Here is a 16530-nt window from a genome sequence, read left to right as displayed (position 1 = left end):
TAGATAGTTTGTGTTAAGATCAAATGAGAAAAAGAAATTTGATTTAAATTTGAAAAATGAACAGAAATATTTTGATTGTGAAAATAAATACACATATAATCTACAATAATCACTATACCATTAAAATTAAACAAATGAACAGAATAAAATGACTATTTCGCTCTTGACCTATTAAATTAAACAAATCATATTATTATTTATTTATTTATTTATTAACAATATATAGTAGTTGATTAATTTAATTTGATATACCGATAAAAAATTTTAATTTTCATTTCAAATATTTCATGACTTGCATAAAAAAAATAAAAGGAGCCACGTGCAATAATTGAATTAATCTGACCGGTAGCGAAGTACACGCCAGAACCAACTAGTGGTTTTCTGGAAACAGTAACTTTTGTGGGGTGTCAATATTATATATTCCAAAAAAAAAAAAAACAAAAAAAAATGGCAATTCCGTAGTTTAATGATATGCCAATGAATTCATAAAGGGGTTTCTTTGTTGAATCTCAAATCCTATAAAATAAAAAGAAGATAAAAGTGAACGATGATAGTCAAGGTGGCCTTTGAGCAACGGATGGTGCTGCTTATCACCGAGCCGAATAGAAGTTGGAAGAGCAACGTCAGAGAATCTGGGCTAAATCCGAACTTTTTTTTTCTTTTTTTCTCATGATTTTACAAAGGATTAATTGTAATCAGGGAAGAATCAGGAGGAAAGAAAAACGATAAAAGGAAAGAAACAAAGAAGATAATTTATTTAGCCAAGAAGTAAATTGCAAGACATGGGGAATATAGTCAGAGAGATGGAGATGGGCTCTTGTTGGGCTCTTCACCAGCACCAGGTACATGCTCAAGCAGACAGAACAAGAGGTTGGGGTCCTCTCGGGGATAAAGTTTGGAGATTCAAAAGCGAAGGGTGCCCCTCCTGCTGGTATCTTCAGCATTCTTTCTTTTCCCTATCTCCCCCCCTATCACTTTTCTCTTTATATTAATTTTCTTTTGAGAATGGAAGGAGAAGAAGGGACATCTGCAAAAAGTGAAAATAAAAGAAGGTTAGGAAGAATTTGTGTCTTTTGTGGCAGCAGAGCTGGGTACAAATCTTCGTTTAGCGATGCTGCTCTTGAGCTTGGTAAACAGCTGGTAATGTATATACACAGTCAAGGATCATAACAAATCAAAGAATCGCACTCTCCATCGTTTTATACTTTTCATACTGAACCAACTTGTATATTCTCCGTGTCCTTTTATATATAGGAGGTTTCTTGAGCTGCTTAATTAGCAGATATTTTTCCTTGTAACAATTGTCAGGTCAAGAGAAAGATTGATTTAGTCTATGGTGGGGGGAGTGCAGGTCTCATGGGCTTGATCTCACAAACTGTGTTTAATGGAGGTTGCCATGTTCTTGGGTATCACTTACTATCTTTTATATTTCTTTACGTTTAACATCTGCCCCTCTTTTGGTTGCTATTAGAAAATCCGGCAATGACATATACACTTGTTCATGTTTTGTTTGTATAGAGTGATTCCTAAGGCTCTAATGTCTCATGAGGTGTGCTATTCCATCCCTATTAATTGCATAATTCGTTTGTGTCATCTAGCATCTTCTTGCATCGTAGTGGAAGAATGAAATTAAATCTCTGGATGACAGATATCAGGAGAAACCGTCGGAGAAGTGATAGCTGTTGCAGACATGCACCAAAGAAAGGCAGAAATGGCAAAACATGCTGATGCCTTCATTGCCCTTCCTGGTACATGTATCCTCATTCAAAGGCAACTACTCATGCATAAAATATAACAAAAATACAAGTCGAGTCAAGTTTTAGTGAATCTTTTTCAACAGGTGGTTATGGAACCATGGAAGAGCTGCTGGAGATAATTGCCTGGTCTCAGCTGGGAATCCATGAAAAACCAGTAAGATCAAAGTGGTCTTAATTTGTAGATTCTATGTGTCTTTCATTGATACTCTTATAATTTAGAATATACATTTTGATAGGTGTATTCCTTCTTTCATTTTCACTTCTCTACCAGGTGGGACTTTTAAATGCAGATGGATATTATGACAGTTTGCTTGCCTTGTTCGATAAGGGAGTTGAAGAAGGTTTCATAAGAGACACTGCGAGGCACATAGTAATTACAGCAGAGACAGCAGCTGAGCTTATCGAGAAAATGGAGGTACAAAAGAAAAGTAGTCCAATTTCTTTTCTTGTCTATATAAATATACGCATTGGGGTTGGTTGCTGAATTATTGGAGAGGATGACAGGGTAAAGTTTCAGACAGAAACAGGGAATAATTTATTATTGTTTTGATTGCCATGATGCAGCAGTACGCACCAGTTCATGACAAGGTTGCACCCAGACAAAGCTGGGAAGTGGACCAATTATCAGAGCCTCGTCCAAGTGGGAACCCCTAGGATCTAAGATCTTAATGATCCAAGTGTGTACATGCATTTATATATATATATATATAAATAAGACAAGACACATGTGGGTGCGGTTTCATTTTAATAAAAAAGAAAAGGACAGCAAGTTAACAAATATCTCTTCAGTGGGGAGCTCCCATGTCTTAATCACCATTTTTATATTCATGAATGTTCTAGCTCTCCTTAAACCAGTTGAATAATAAGAGATTCTCGAGTACTTTCTCTACCCTCCTGTCATCTGGCCATTGACCATGTCAAAAAAGCATAGAAATGTGACCTGGGAACAGGGGAAAGGGCAGAGAGACTGAGAGGGATAGAATGATAAATCGTTGTTCACTGTGGGGATTAATTTTCTCTGGGGCCGGGAGCGGCGGCGAGAGAACTCTGTCCACTTGCTTCTGGGCCCAATCGTTTATTAGATTCCGATGAGCGGATTGGTGGATTCCGATTTTGGCTGTATTGCCACCAGGACGGCTGAAATAATCATAATCGACCGTTTTGTTGCTTAGTACCTTTTCAACTCCTATTTTGATAACCACCATTTGTAAAGAAGAGTGTAGGGTTTTTTTCTGCAGCGCAGAGCCAGTCTCACTGTAAGAAAATTAGCAATAAATCCACACGTGAAGCTGGAAATGACGGGCAACAGAAGGGATTGGCCAAATGGATTGTAATCATGACTTGTTTCCCAAAATTTTATTCTTATATATATATATATATATATATGGCAGTTTCTCCATTTTTGTAGAGAAATCCAAACTTCCAAAGACGCTGTCGTTGGAATGTCTTTTCCAAAAGCGAAATATTTAAATGTGGTTTTGGAATTTCGAAGATTGAAAACAGTAAGTAATCGTGTTCTTCAAACATCCACTCGTCGAAGCCGGCAGAACCCCATGTTCTAAAGATCAGCCCTAGTTTTTGCAGAAATCCTTGCCTTCACTTGCTTTTAAAATTTTAACACAACGGCACTCAAGAAGTACGCATGCATACAACACAGCTTTCTACAAACACTTCCTCCTGCTTTTAGCTGCAATCTGAAAGAAAAAAAGGAGAAAACCATATTAAAAAGAAGTTTCTTATTCAAAACCATTGGCGCCTGAAAAAATTAACGATACGTAATCACTCCTCACGGAAGAACAACGACAACGAATAAAAAAAGAACATTATCATGAAGAAAATTAGGAGATTTTGTAGAGGTTTTTTTATCTCATGCATTGCTGGCAAATCCTGTGTTAAGCGCGCACTCACATGCCTATGTGGTAGGAATCTAGAGTAGGATGGATAGTCCCGTCTCGTCACGAAATTCAGTTGCTTCCACATTTGCAAACATATAAAATTGCATCCATCAATTCATCTTTGAAAAAGGAAATTGGTGGGGGAATTTTCCCTCTTAGCACTGTTTTAAAAACAAAAAAAACAAAGTAAATAAAAATCAGTAAAGTAGCGCAGTTTAATACAAATCATAATTAAAAATAATAACTTTATAAAAAGTTCATAGTAGAAATATTGACTTAAAAGTGTTAAAATGAGTTGACATAAATTTTTTTTAAAATAATAATAATTAAAAAAAATATATTTTACAAGCATATAAACACATGAGAATTCTAATCATGATACCTAGAATTAAAAAGGTTTTAATAAGATGAATATAACATTTCCATAAAGGATCACGATAAGTGATAAGAGCAGGCTATACTTTATGCCTAAAAGCAAGTGAGTCACTTGTTATATGTACTTATTCCAGTTATTATTGGTAACTTTTGATGTTATTGAAATTATTTATCGTGATCTTTTTAATAGCATAGTTAGTGTTATAATTAAAATTATTTTGAAGTGTTTCTAGTGTTTTTTTTTTTTCTATTTTTATTCCTCTTATCTTTTCATTCTAATTGTTCAATTGTTTTTTAACAAAGAGTGTGGCTACTTCATTTACCACTGATGATCTTTTTAGTGTTGTTTGATTTATATTATTAAAATCTTTTCAATGATAATGGTAACTGTTATAATTAAAACTCCCGATATATTTTCAAGATCCTTTTTTTTGTTTTAGTTTTAAAATTGTGTTATTTCAAAAAAAATAAATTAAACCGAGTTATTTTATCGATTAAAAAAAACAGTGCTGATTATTATTTTTTTTTATAAAAAAATCAATAGGTAGAGCAAGGAACTGTCCAGAAGGCTGAGTTTGTCAAAGCAATTTAGATTTTTGTCCATTCAGAAGCCACTTATTCCTCAATGTTTCCGCTAATTTCCACCGTAAATTTCCCCTGTAAGAGCAACATTCATTACTATAGAATGTTAAGCGCAGTTACCGAAGTAAGCAAGTGGGAGCAGAATTTTAGTTTTTTTTTTTAAAAAAAAAAAAAAAAAAAAAAAAACCACGAAACTAAGAACGAACGTTGCAAACTAAGCAAAAATGTTGTCCCTCGAAACTATAAATCTATGAACTCATCAAATTAGCAAGAGCACCAGCGGAGCTCTGAGGCTTCCTTGAAACTTCACAACAGACTTTAGGTTAGGTTTCGGCCCCAATAGGAAGAGGAAGCATTGCAGGCTATTTCTAACCCAAAAAGTCCACCTCCATGTTTTACTCGTCTAGGTTAATAAAAAACAATATATATAAAATATCCAAAAACCGTCCATTTTTTAGTGGAGGACGAGTAGCATCAACGTCGTCTTCAGGGAAGATCATGGATCAGAAAAAAGTAAGGGCGAGCTTATCAAAAGTAGCGAGAATGACAATGTAATCAAACTCTCAATCATTTGAATTTGTTATGATTCTTCTCATCAATAGAGCAGTTCCTTGACTTTTTTTCCTCTATAGTCGTCGGCATGCCAATGTCCAGCTCAAATGAACAGTCGGTGAACATGTAGATAAACCTTCTCCTGTAGTAATACACCTAGACTATGCCATTTTAAAAGGCTAAGAAAACAGAGAAAATAATTAGAATTCTAATATTTGAGCACCTACCTTGGGCCTTGAAGATGAGCTGGGAGCAGAGCTTGCTGCAAATACACAACAATGGTGAGATGGATACGTGCATGTTACACACGTGAGAGGACAGATCTTTCACTCTTCCAATTCAATTCCTAAAGTTTGCCCCTCTTAATGCTATATCTGAAATAATATAGCTCTTCTTGGTCATTTTATGGAAATGTCAAGAAGTTTACTCTGTTTTAAATCCAATCCCGCGTAAACGGGTTATCCTGCTTGCTGCTGACAAATAACAACTGCCGGACATCAGTAAACGAGAATTGTTTCAAGGTTAAAAGGGAATCTGTTGAGTGCTGGCATTTCTTACAAGTTGACAAGCCTGCCGGTCTATTGTTCTGGGCCATCCTAATCATCTACTATAATACAAGTATGGCGAAGAAAACACTTGGCAACTCACTAATATTAAGTGTCAAAAACATTTCCGATGGACAATGGACGGTCCAGTTTCATCGTAATCTCCCTTGGTAACATGTTGATTCTGAGGGAACACAACTTTGGCAAGTATTGCACCACCCACCCATGCAGAGTACTCCGTCAACTTATCGGGCATATATTCTGGAGGCTGCAAGGAACACAAATACGAATTTTGAAATGTTCTGCATGAGAGAATATACCAAAAGAATAGAAGGCGGAAATGAACAGCAAAACCATTTCCACTACTTCCAGGAGGAGAGAACTGTCAACTGTTACTCATAAACTGGTGTGTGAAACTATGTGGGAATTTAAGAAACTGTTGACGTATTCTATGATGACAAACTTATAAAGCAAATGTCTTGAAACTATACATAAGAGAGGATATAGGTTACCATTTAATGAACTTTTAATTTGTTATTTGATCCTGTTTCATTTATTCTTTCACTAGAAATACTGGTAAATATTAACATAGAGGATATTGACCTAAAGGTAACAAAAGCAATAAATATCTCTAAACATTGTAGAAAGAGTGATTTCAATTATGATATGTGATATTTTCAGTCAAAATAACCCTTCTATGAACCCTATAATATTCAAATAATTGTACTTCTAAAAAAAATTGATATACTGACAACTACCTAAAATATGTATTGCTTATGAAAACTTCACAAAGGAAATATGCAATGGGACAATGTGCAGCTTCTTCAAATAAAAAGTAAAGCATTATATGGCAATCTATGGACAGAATACGTGAGTCAGAAAAATCCGAAGCATCTGAGTATTGTTATGCACCAGCAAGCAGGAAAGAAGCAAAGTGCTCCCATCACTGCACCTGCTCATGTCAACCTTGCCAACAATCAGCATCCTCACATCACAGGGTGTGGCGCTCATAAGGATAATTACAGTAAAGCATGCACACAATAAATGTGAAACCCAAAAGTTAAGGAAACAATCAATAAATAAAAGTCTATCTAATCATTTACCTTTACAAGTGAAGGACGAATAGCTGATGAGCACAGGCTTGCTTCTTTCTGAAACCTATCTTCAAAACCTGCAGCAGGCATCAGTGTAACAATCTATAAGCCGTCCCAAGCAACAAATTCTTTCTGATCAAGAAGTGAAACAACAAAAAGAAGTCATGCTTAAACAACTTCATACAGATTTCAATTAATAAATACATAAAACTCACCAGGCATAGAAGTTGTGCCACCACAAAGTACAGTATTTTCCAGCAGCTGGCGGTGGTTCTCTGAAGAAACAATTGAAATACAACGTGCAAGCTGCTCAACTATTCCATGAGCCTCTATTCCCAGTATAGATGGTTGAAATAAAGCCTCGCCGACCGTATATTTTTCTCTTCCAATTCTAATCACCTGACAAACATACAGAGCTGCATTGAATTACCAAATTTCATATCAAGAGTCAATCAGGAAAATTCTAATACTAGATTAACACAAACAATCCTAACCTATAAATTTATTTTTTGGTAAAAAAGAAGAATCTCCCCTAGCACTCACTTGTCAGCCACAGTCCAAGCTCATTTTCACCCAAATAAGTCCCAGGAATTTTATATAATCAAGATAATGACTTGACACATAATTGATGCGTAAAGACTATAAATTCAATCTTAGCACCAGAAAGCAATGTTTTGTAGCCTGCTCCTGGCTGTACGAGCCACATCAATCAAGTGGCCAACGTGCCAATTTCCCATCAAAACAGATGTCAAAGAACCATTTGATTCAAACTAGCTACAGGTCAACTGGTAGTTGGAGAAGAAAATGCTACATCAACCTGGCCATTTGGGTGATGTTTGAATTACAACATTTATAGACAAGAGAAATAATAGCTTGAACGTGGACCGAGAGGGTGAGAATAAGCCACAAATGGGTCATTAGATTACATGTTAGCTTAACTGTTCCACATATTACCTATACTTAAAAGAAATGTTTATCACGTAAAAGTAGCTTGCTATCATTATTAGATCATTTATTTATTTCACAATTCCGACATCATAGCTTGAACTCAGGTTCACCCTGGTTGAACCTGATTGGGTTCCAGGCTAGTTTTTAAAACAACACCAAAACAAACCTGTCCATCAGGAAGGGTATGCTCCTCCTCATCACTTGACCTTTGGGTCTTCTCATAAGCAAGCTCATCTTCAGCACAACATGAGTACTTTACTTTTAACATCTCGACATCAGAGGCATTAAGATTCACCAGAGGATTAGATTTACCCAGTTCTTGGGCAAGTAACTTGGTCAAATCAACACCACCAATTTCATATCTTCTCGAAGCAATGTGCTGAACAGCACCTTCAAGTACTGGTGCAATATCTGGCAATATTGTTAAAAAACAAACAGAGATCACACCTTAGCCAAAAAACTAATCCAATCAAGGGCACTCACTTCCCACCCAGTTATTTCTTTTTTAAGCTAATGTTCAACTGCTAATTTGAAATTAAAAAAAAAAAGAAGAAAAAAAGAAAATAAGTGATTATCAAGCGCAAACCACCAAGCAAATTAAGCTTCACGAATCTCCGGTTCTCATCATCAAAAGTGCTGCTCCGCAGTTACATGAAGAGGGACTAATTAAGAAACAGAACATTCTTCACGCATAAGAATAAAAATAAAACTTATGCACATCGACTGCGTGCAATGATTGAAAGTGAAGATATCCAATGACAAATACTTTAGCTTAAAAAGATAGGTTTTACATACCAATCTTTCCATGACCAATATCAACAGTGCACCCAGAGATACGCCCAACTGCATAAAGAGACAACACCGCCTGCTCCGATGCATAAAATCCCGAAACATTAAATGTCTCAAACATCAACTGCACCAATTGTTCTCTCACAGCCTGTAATGTAAAAATTCAATTAGGTTTTCTAACACCGTCCTCACTAAACTCAAGCTGCTAACAAACAATGATATACGGCCGGCCAAGAATATCATAGGAAGGCGTTAAATAACCTTGGGAGTGCAAAGCGGTTCAGTAAACAAGATTTGGCCTTCATTTCCCTCTTCCCAGTCAAGTCCATCGTATAAAACATACTGCAATAAATCTTCCATTGCATCCCAATTCCTTATGTGACCTCGAACCACTGGATCGACAGTTACATCCTCAAATACTGATTCGTTATTATCACCTGATGTTCCATCTTCCACCACTCGTATCATTTGGCTCGGAATTATCTACTCGGACATTAAAATAATTTTAAATAAAAAATTAAAGGAAAAAAAGCTAAATGGAAATGAGAATTGCAAAATTATAGTTAAAAAGAAGTGAAAGTAAAAAATTAGAGTAGAAATTGTAGTCGGTTAGGGAAGCTTGGGTGGAGGGATGGTGATGGTTACCATGGGGGGAGCTTGATCTGGAACTGCACTGCCGGCTTTAAGGAGCTGACTTCCAGCGTCTATCACCGCCGCCTCCATAACGAAGCGCCTCTCGAGCTATGACTGTTACTGGAGGTGAGAGCTTACTGTGTAGCTTCTTCTCTCTCTTTATTAGCGGGTAGTCCAATTTGAAAACTGTGCTTGCCAGTACCCGATTTTTAGTCGTGTTTGGTACAGTTTGTTCGGTAACGCTGTGTTTTTTAAAAATATTTTTTAATTAAAATAATATTTTTTATTTTTAATATTAAAATATGTAATGTTTTTTTTTTAAAAAACACTAGTAGCTATCTCATGCCTTTGTTTTCTTTTTTATTTGTTAGTGCTTGGATAAATTACAAAATCTTCCCAGGATTGGAGTTCTGTCAATTTCCCCCTTATAAACTACAATATTTGCTAAATACCCCTGAGATTTCAATTTAGCTTTCATTTTAGACCTCTGTTTAATTGTTTATCTCAGTATTTAATGATCTTGAAAGATAACTGAAAAAGTTTGCGTATTACAAAAGTTAAGAGATCATTTTAAAATTGCTCACTAATTACATTACGACGGCAACACAGAATAAGAGAGTGATTGAAAAAAATTTAAAGTGGAAATTGAAGATTTAATTCTAATAAAGATTCTTGTGATTTTATTCGAAATTTGTATTTCCATAAACAGTAATTATATACCAAATTTTCAATTTGTGACCAAGTTAATTCCCTTCAATAAATCTCATTGCCAATAAACGTTAAATTTGACATATGGTCAAATTTGATCAATGACCAGAAAAAATATGTATGTTTTTGTTAAGGTTATAAGTTATCATGTTTTAAAATTCAATACACTTTTTTTTTTTTTTGAGTGTTTGGAGAATAAATGTTAATATTTTTTTTCTTCAGAGTTATAAAATTAATGGTTGATGATTATTGAATTAACAATTGTATAGCATTTTTTTTGTGGGATTTAAACCATTAGATGATAAAATTGGTGATTTTTTTATAATAAATTATGATAAATGAGTAAGAATTTTTGTTCTTATTTGTATATGATAAATATTACAAGAATAAAAGCATTAATATTTACATAATATAAAAATATAAATCATTTACTTGGATGGTTCAAAAAGTATCTATGACTCATGAATTTTGTCTTGTTATTTAAATGGATGAGTTGAAGTTTTATTTTTTTCTTTTAATATTAATGAAAGATAGATATTATCTACATAATTTTAATGATAATATAAATCTTTTATACAATATTAATATTAATTTTAATAAAAATATGATACTCTCAAGAGATTTTTATATACTTAAGAATAGACAAAGAAAATCATTCTCGACTTTTAACATTTAATGTTAAAAACTATAAAAATAAACAAATAAAATCTCATTACCCAACATAAAACTTATAATAATTATCAGTTTTATATGTATTTGAACCTAGAATAATCTCAAATCTAATAATCATGGATATGAAACCTCCCTAATCCATATGTACTAGTAATTCACCAAACTCAAACTTAGTGCATAGTTAAAAAAAAAAAAAACAATATTAAATCTGAAAACCAAATCTAACACATGTATATGTGTGACGGTTTCAAAACACAAGGTTAAACAAAAATAACATATTATAAAATATACAGAGCCATCAGTTTCTAAAAAATTAAATCTTAATTCCTCATCAATCCGCATGACTTGGTTATAGCTATTAAAACAGCACGTATATTGCACAAAAAGATCCATTTTGGAATTCCTAGAGAAGCCTTTGGCATTTGCCATTAACCAAACACGTTGACAAAGGTGGAAGTGAAGGGTAGAGCGGTCGAAGAAGACAACAGTTGCCAGAGTACTGGTTAAAGTACGGATTAATATACAGCTTAGCATCTACATATATGAACAGCAGCTCATTCTCATATCAGACTTACAGCTGGCATTTCCTGGCTGCTGCTTGTATAACAGTCGTATGGTTTATCAGCTTCGATATTTGAAGGCGTCTCATTAAGACTGTAATAATCCATATCCACTGAAATGTGGGTATCAGTTCCAGAACCTTCTGCTCCAAAATCCTCAACTGAAATTAAGCTGCACTGATCGCCATTTTTAGACCCATCATTATTGTCTTCCATAACTGATGGAATTTCGACTTCCAGATCAGGCATGCCGGCCAAAAGGGCTTCAAGGGGAGACTTGATACCTGAGTTTTCTTGGGAAACAAATTTCACTTCCAGGATTGGAGATTCAAAATCTACTACAGAAGATGCGCGTGACAGTTCAACAATGTTCTGCAGAATGTCTTGTTTGGATTCTTCTTCTGTGCCTTTGGAAGCGACTAATTCATTTGAAACAGCTATTTCCTGGGTAGTAACAGAGCCATCATCAGTCTGATCTTTAGAAAACTGTTTCAGATTCTCAGTTTTCTGAAGATCAGGAGTTTTGCTTATTTTGTTGTCAATTTCCACATCCTTTATGTCGTTTTCCAGGTGATATGAATCTGTGCCCACCACACCATGCGTGGCTGGTGCAACTGCATGGCCAACACAGATGTCCAGTGAATCACTTTCTCCCCCCTCACTGCGATGACATTGCTCATCAACCCCGTTAGCCATTTTTGAAGAGTTGTCATCATTACGAGATCTCATCACATTCTCATCGCCCTCTAAAGAAGTAATATTTGATACAGATGAAAGTGAATTTCCCAAGTGCTCTGTCCCATCAGATTCACAAAAACAAGCGGGAGGGTCCATATTTCGTTCAGATTCAACTATTCGTGGAGTCACATTCTCATTGATGTTTTCTTCTTCGCTTGTAAAATCAGGAGTCTTAACTACTGGAGTTTGAGAATATTTCTGGGACTGGATTGAAGTTGAAGATAAGAATCCAGCAAGTGCATATGCTAAAGCATCATCAATTGACATAGTATGCTTTTGTTTATCCTTTGGAGATTCCTTCACTGATTCCACCGCATGATCTTCTTCCTCACCATCATAATTCGAGAACTCAGGAGCAGTAACTACCAGACCAGGTTGTAACATTGTGTCATTTACAGAAACAGGGGTGGCATCAGGGAGAACAGACGTCAGAGGAGAAGGTGAATGGCTCTTATTTTCTTCACATGCCACATAACTGATATCACTACTACTGTTATATGAGTTGGTCTCTGGTTCACTGCATGAAAAATCAGGAGCAGATATTCTTGTGCAAGAAACCAATGCAGAGCTCTCAGTTTTCTTCGTGAGCGCATCAAGTTGCTGCTCGACTCGCTCTAGCCTCACATCAATGCTGTTAATGGGCTTCAGCATACTTTCCTCAAACCTCAAAAAGAGATCCTCTATTCTGTTAACTCGAGAAACAAGCTGATCCAGGACACCTTCAAAATGATTGCGTGAAATATTAGGCTGGCTCTCTGTATTTGAAACTTGTTGGGAGATCTCATGCTGGACAGGTTTGGAAGTAGGACTAGCTGCTTCTTGCAACCTCACTTCCTCCTGAATTTTCTTCTCAACATCAACAGGAGCAGCTGCTTTTGACCCATTGTCCTGAGAATTCTGTCTTTCCCTTGTATCAATATTGCATTTATCTTCTCCTCCACCAATACCCTTTGTTTTAGACAACTGAAAAAAGGCAGGTACGAGCATGGCCATAAGTGAATTTCCAGCAGAGTTCTCCATTGGACCCACTTGATTATCTGAATTACTTGCATCAGCAGGATCACCAAATACATAAACTTCATCAACACAAACATAACCTTTATTCTGAAGCGAAAGCAGCCTGAGTGTAAGGGAAGTGGAAGGGTTTGCATCAGTGATCTCTGCTGTAGCTTCATAAAAATCCTGAAAGTTCTATCCACCAGGCATTGAAAATTAATTAAGATAAAGATAAATGTGCAGTAAAGAGCCAAATGTGCTTCAGTGCTTTCATGCTTTAATCTGACTATATTTAAACACCCCCTTAGTTCCTAAGTTATTTTCTGAAAATACATTATAACCTTGGAAACTCAACTTCATCTGAAAGATCCTTCTAACAAATAAATGCAGCTTATTCAATCTTCCAACAACCATTAACAGTAAGCTAAGGCATCACCATCAGTTCTATGCAACTATTGGCTTGCTTCTCTTATACCCTCCCTCAGAGTTAGAGTTGTCAGTGCAGGAAGTGATATTGTGCAGTGAGGCAAAACCAAACAGCAAGGGAAACCAAAAAACAAAAGAGAAGAGAAGAGAAGAAAAACACAAACATGCAACGAAAGGAAAGGCAAGTCCTTTCTTGATCCATTACAAGGAGTATCACAAGCCTCAATTCAAGAACTCCAGAGATAGCATCCACATCTAGTTCTGGAAAAGCAAGATAGATCGACACCCTACTAATGATATATTCCCTGAAAAGACCTAGTCATTGAAAACACATAACATCCATGCTTTTGAATTTAATCACATCCAATTTCCTTGTTTTCAGTTTCTCGCTAACTCATTATACACTAAAAGATAATTGGGGCGGGGGTGGGGGGGGGGGTGGGTGCTTTAAACCAAGCCATTAGAAAGAAGCAAACTGACAAATATCAATAAGTCTATAAAAGAGCAAGTCTCAATACCTGCGAGTTTCTTTCTGGCTTTATATCAGAATTTGATGATGAACTGTTTCTGTTGATGACCAGGGGACTATCAAGAGCTTTTACATCAACCCAGTCATCTTCATTGGGGGATAGGCTACTACCATTTCTGAGTTTCTCTTCAGCTGATTCTTGAATAGAACTTGCATGTGCCAAAACAGCTTCTTCAATATTGGTAGCATGCAGCACATCTTCATCTCTAGCAGCAATGCCACAGCGAACAGTACACAGATACTCAGTGCTGCTCTGCTGCTCAGGGGCACAGTATATTTCATAAACTCGAGCAGTACTTCGAACATAAACCTGCCTCACTTCATGTTTTTGTGCAAAATTTACTGCATTACAAGAAATTATTGATCATTTACAGAGAGAGGGTAAAAATGAATATAAAATATCTTGTTCAGCTTCCAGATAATGTAAATAACAAAATTACAAAAAATAACATTCTGTGTGACAGAAGGGATGATAATGATGACACACCATTTCTGCATAAAGAATTTACAATTTTTGGAACTCTTCTTTGATTTTTAACAACAATTATTAAATGGGCATGATCATTATTCATCCATCTAGACAATTTTAGTCCGCCATAACACTTAGATATCTTGTAAAACATGAAAAAAACTTACAATTTATAAGCATTTGAGAATTCACAAATCAACCAAACCATTGTGGATGGAGAAAAAATGTCACACGACAATAAAAATGCCCATTAACTAATAGACCAAAGGGATGAAAGGTTCAAATCTTTTTTAATGCCATCAACTAAACTATTCCATGAGAGCAACAAAACAAAATCCAAGAATATAACCTAAATTTTCCAACAAGCTCAAACAGCCACCGATTTGCAAAGGGTAGACTTCACAAATACCAAAAGAAGTTTTAAGAGGGCTTCACAAAAATGCGCATTATAGGACCCATAACCTTGCAAGTTTTAGAATAAAGCAATATTAATTTCCGTCTTTGCATAAAACTCGTTTTCATTTTGAGAAATTTCAGATTGAAATACAAATATTTACTCTCAAACTTTAAATTCGTACACAAATTACCTTAACCACAAAAATAACACAAAATTCATCCGTAATAAATCCAGTAATTCCTCTTTGGTTTGTCAGAAACTTTGAAACTTTATATTACAAGAAAATCATATTTCGCTATTCAATATCCATCTCTACTAGAACTTCAATAAACTACTCAAAGAGTAAAACACAAGTAATTAACATGCACTTTTACTCGTTGCTTTTTTCTAGATTTTGTAAACCTAAATAGCATATTAAAAAACTTCCACTTTTCTTTTTAAATCATCCTTTTCTTTTCCGTTCGTTATCTGTGTCCAAATAGCAACCACACTAATGAAAGATCTCCTAAAGGCAAATGGATTCAGAAAAAAAATCTAGCAGATAAATAATTTAACACCTAACCGCTCTACAGCAAAACTAAACTCGAATTCCTTTGAATTTCATTCGGTTTCTCAGTAACCAAACAGAAGTCGCAGAGGCAAACTAAACTCATTTTCCATTATTAAATTTTATTTCTCATTGAAAATAACCAGATTAACAATCCGCTAAAAACAAAAATCAATAATAAAAAAAGAGTAGAGACTTACTAGTGATCTCGCAGGGAGCGGAATCGGGTGCAGGAGCGTAGAGGACAAGAGGAGATTTCGATTTAGAATCGACGGTGGAGAATTGACCCTGATCATTATTATCGTCGTGGGTGATAAGGGAAAGAGAGGACTCGAACGCGAGTGAATCGACGAGAGAGCCACCGGCGATGGTCCAGTTAGTAGCGGCGGTCCATGAAGTGTCGTGGTTCTGTGACGATTCCATTGTTGCTTGGTTAGGTAGTGAGGCTTTTTGGGGTTTTGGATTTTTCTGTTTTGCTGGGTGTGGTTTTTCGGAGGAGAAATGGGGCTAGCGTGCTTCAGACCCGTAAATAATAATTGGATGTTGAATTTTACTCGCGTGCTGTGAAAGCTGTTTGGTTGGTTAACAATTTTTTGCTATATTTTTTGGAAGAAGAATTCTTCAATCACAAGCTTTACTAGATTACTATTAATAAAAATAAATAAATAAAGACTGAAAATCTTGGTAAAAGCTCATTACGATGTGTCAACAATTATTTTTTTTAAAAAAAAACAAATAATTTATGATAATTTTAAAAATTATTGGGACACCAATTTACAAGTTGAATATATCGTGAAAGCTATTTATAAGTAAATTATCCAAGAACTCAGTTGGGGCCTAAGGGCTTCGCAAGGCTATGTTTCAAGCTGATTCTCAAGCAATAATAGCTTTCTCATGAAAAAAACGCAGATCACGTATGTAGTAATGCAGCCCAAAATGTTGAGTGTATTAAATTTTTTTAATTCAAAATATATTAAAATAATTTTTTTTATATCAACATAAAATCATTCAAAAATAATTAAAAACACATTAATTTTATATTTTTTTAAAATATAAAATAAATTTTTTTCAAAAAACCAAACAAACTCAAACCCTAGCAAGTACTTAGTCTTGGACAAGAAATGCAAGTCTTTATTGAACATGTTTTTTGGGGCACATTAATGAGCAAATTGTGCTTCTTTAGTGAGTGATCCTAGGCTAACCAAGTTTTAAAGTGTTAAGATCCATTTTACAATTTATAGTCTCCTATCCAACAATTTTTAAGAGGTGTTTTATTAGTGGTAATAAAATTACTTTTCAAAATATTTTTTTACTTACA

At 35.2% G+C, this 16530-nt stretch overlaps 3 protein-coding genes across 5 annotated transcripts; 1 reads left to right on the top strand and 2 right to left on the bottom strand.

The window, feature by feature from the left end:
- Nucleotides 1-531: 531 nt before the first annotated feature.
- Nucleotides 532-3151, top strand: LOC118047041 (cytokinin riboside 5'-monophosphate phosphoribohydrolase LOG1). 2 transcript variants are annotated; one of them, XM_035056188.2, is made up of 7 exons: nucleotides 532-1140; nucleotides 1309-1406; nucleotides 1519-1549; nucleotides 1649-1748; nucleotides 1841-1911; nucleotides 2029-2172; nucleotides 2325-3151. In XM_035056188.2, exons 1-7 carry the CDS (start codon nucleotides 847-849, stop codon nucleotides 2409-2411), a joined length of 825 nt encoding a protein of 274 aa, XP_034912079.1. In that variant the 5' UTR covers nucleotides 532-846; the 3' UTR covers nucleotides 2412-3151. The 2 variants fall into 2 exon arrangements, with proteins under 2 accessions (XP_034912079.1, XP_034912077.1); XM_035056186.2 differs by having other exon boundaries at nucleotides 2322-3144.
- Nucleotides 3152-5658: 2507 nt separating this feature from the next.
- On the bottom strand, nucleotides 5659-9406 carry LOC118047040 (actin-related protein 7). Its single transcript, XM_035056185.2, has 7 exons — nucleotides 9183-9406; nucleotides 8799-9020; nucleotides 8544-8685; nucleotides 7915-8159; nucleotides 7016-7199; nucleotides 6810-6877; nucleotides 5659-5974 (listed from the first exon to the last, which is right to left on the bottom strand). Exons 1-7 carry the CDS (start codon nucleotides 9258-9260, stop codon nucleotides 5822-5824), a joined length of 1092 nt encoding a protein of 363 aa, XP_034912076.1. The 5' UTR covers nucleotides 9261-9406; the 3' UTR covers nucleotides 5659-5821.
- A 1404-nt stretch (nucleotides 9407-10810) lies between these two features.
- On the bottom strand, nucleotides 10811-15805 carry LOC118047039 (uncharacterized). 2 transcript variants are annotated; one of them, XM_035056184.2, is made up of 3 exons: nucleotides 15413-15805; nucleotides 13789-14141; nucleotides 10811-13030 (listed from the first exon to the last, which is right to left on the bottom strand). In XM_035056184.2, the coding sequence occupies exons 1-3, from the start codon at nucleotides 15633-15635 to the stop codon at nucleotides 11111-11113; spliced, it is 2496 nt and encodes an 831-aa protein (XP_034912075.1). In that variant the 5' UTR covers nucleotides 15636-15805; the 3' UTR covers nucleotides 10811-11110. The 2 variants fall into 2 exon arrangements, with proteins under 2 accessions (XP_034912075.1, XP_034912074.1); XM_035056183.2 differs by having other exon boundaries at nucleotides 10811-13039; nucleotides 15413-15804.
- Nucleotides 15806-16530: the final 725 nt, after the last annotated feature.

This window comes from Populus alba, chromosome 1 (assembly GCF_005239225.2).
Source record: "Populus alba chromosome 1, ASM523922v2, whole genome shotgun sequence".
Lineage (NCBI taxonomy): Eukaryota > Viridiplantae > Streptophyta > Magnoliopsida > Malpighiales > Salicaceae > Populus > Populus alba.
The sequence above is the reverse complement of the archived record's forward strand: the minus strand, read 5'-3'. Positions and strand labels throughout refer to the sequence as shown.

Excerpts from the sequence above, each read along its gene's own strand:
- LOC118047039 (XM_035056183.2), bottom strand. The coding sequence starts at position 15,635 with ATGGAATCGTCACAGAACCACGACACTTCATGGACCGCCGCTACTAAC. Across the intron at positions 14,142-15,412 it reads CGCTCCCTGCGAGATCACTA|TAAATTTTGCACAAAAACAT; the intron begins GTAAGTCTCTAC and ends CTTGTAATGCAG. Across the intron at positions 13,040-13,788 it reads AGCCAGAAAGAAACTCGCAG|AACTTTCAGGATTTTTATGA; the intron begins GTATTGAGACTT and ends CCTGGTGGATAG.
- LOC118047040 (XM_035056185.2), bottom strand. The coding sequence starts at position 9,260 with ATGGAGGCGGCGGTGATAGACGCTGGAAGTCAGCTCCTTAAAGCCGGC. Across the intron at positions 8,160-8,543 it reads TATTGGTCATGGAAAGATTG|ATATTGCACCAGTACTTGAA; the intron begins GTATGTAAAACC and ends CAATATTGCCAG. Across the intron at positions 6,878-7,015 it reads TGGCACAACTTCTATGCCTG|GTTTTGAAGATAGGTTTCAG; the intron begins GTGAGTTTTATG and ends TGCCTGCTGCAG.
- LOC118047041 (XM_035056186.2), top strand. The coding sequence starts at position 847 with ATGCTCAAGCAGACAGAACAAGAGGTTGGGGTCCTCTCGGGGATAAAG. Across the intron at positions 1,407-1,518 it reads GGAGGTTGCCATGTTCTTGG|AGTGATTCCTAAGGCTCTAA; the intron begins GTATCACTTACT and ends TTGTTTGTATAG. Across the intron at positions 1,912-2,028 it reads TGGGAATCCATGAAAAACCA|GTGGGACTTTTAAATGCAGA; the intron begins GTAAGATCAAAG and ends CTTCTCTACCAG.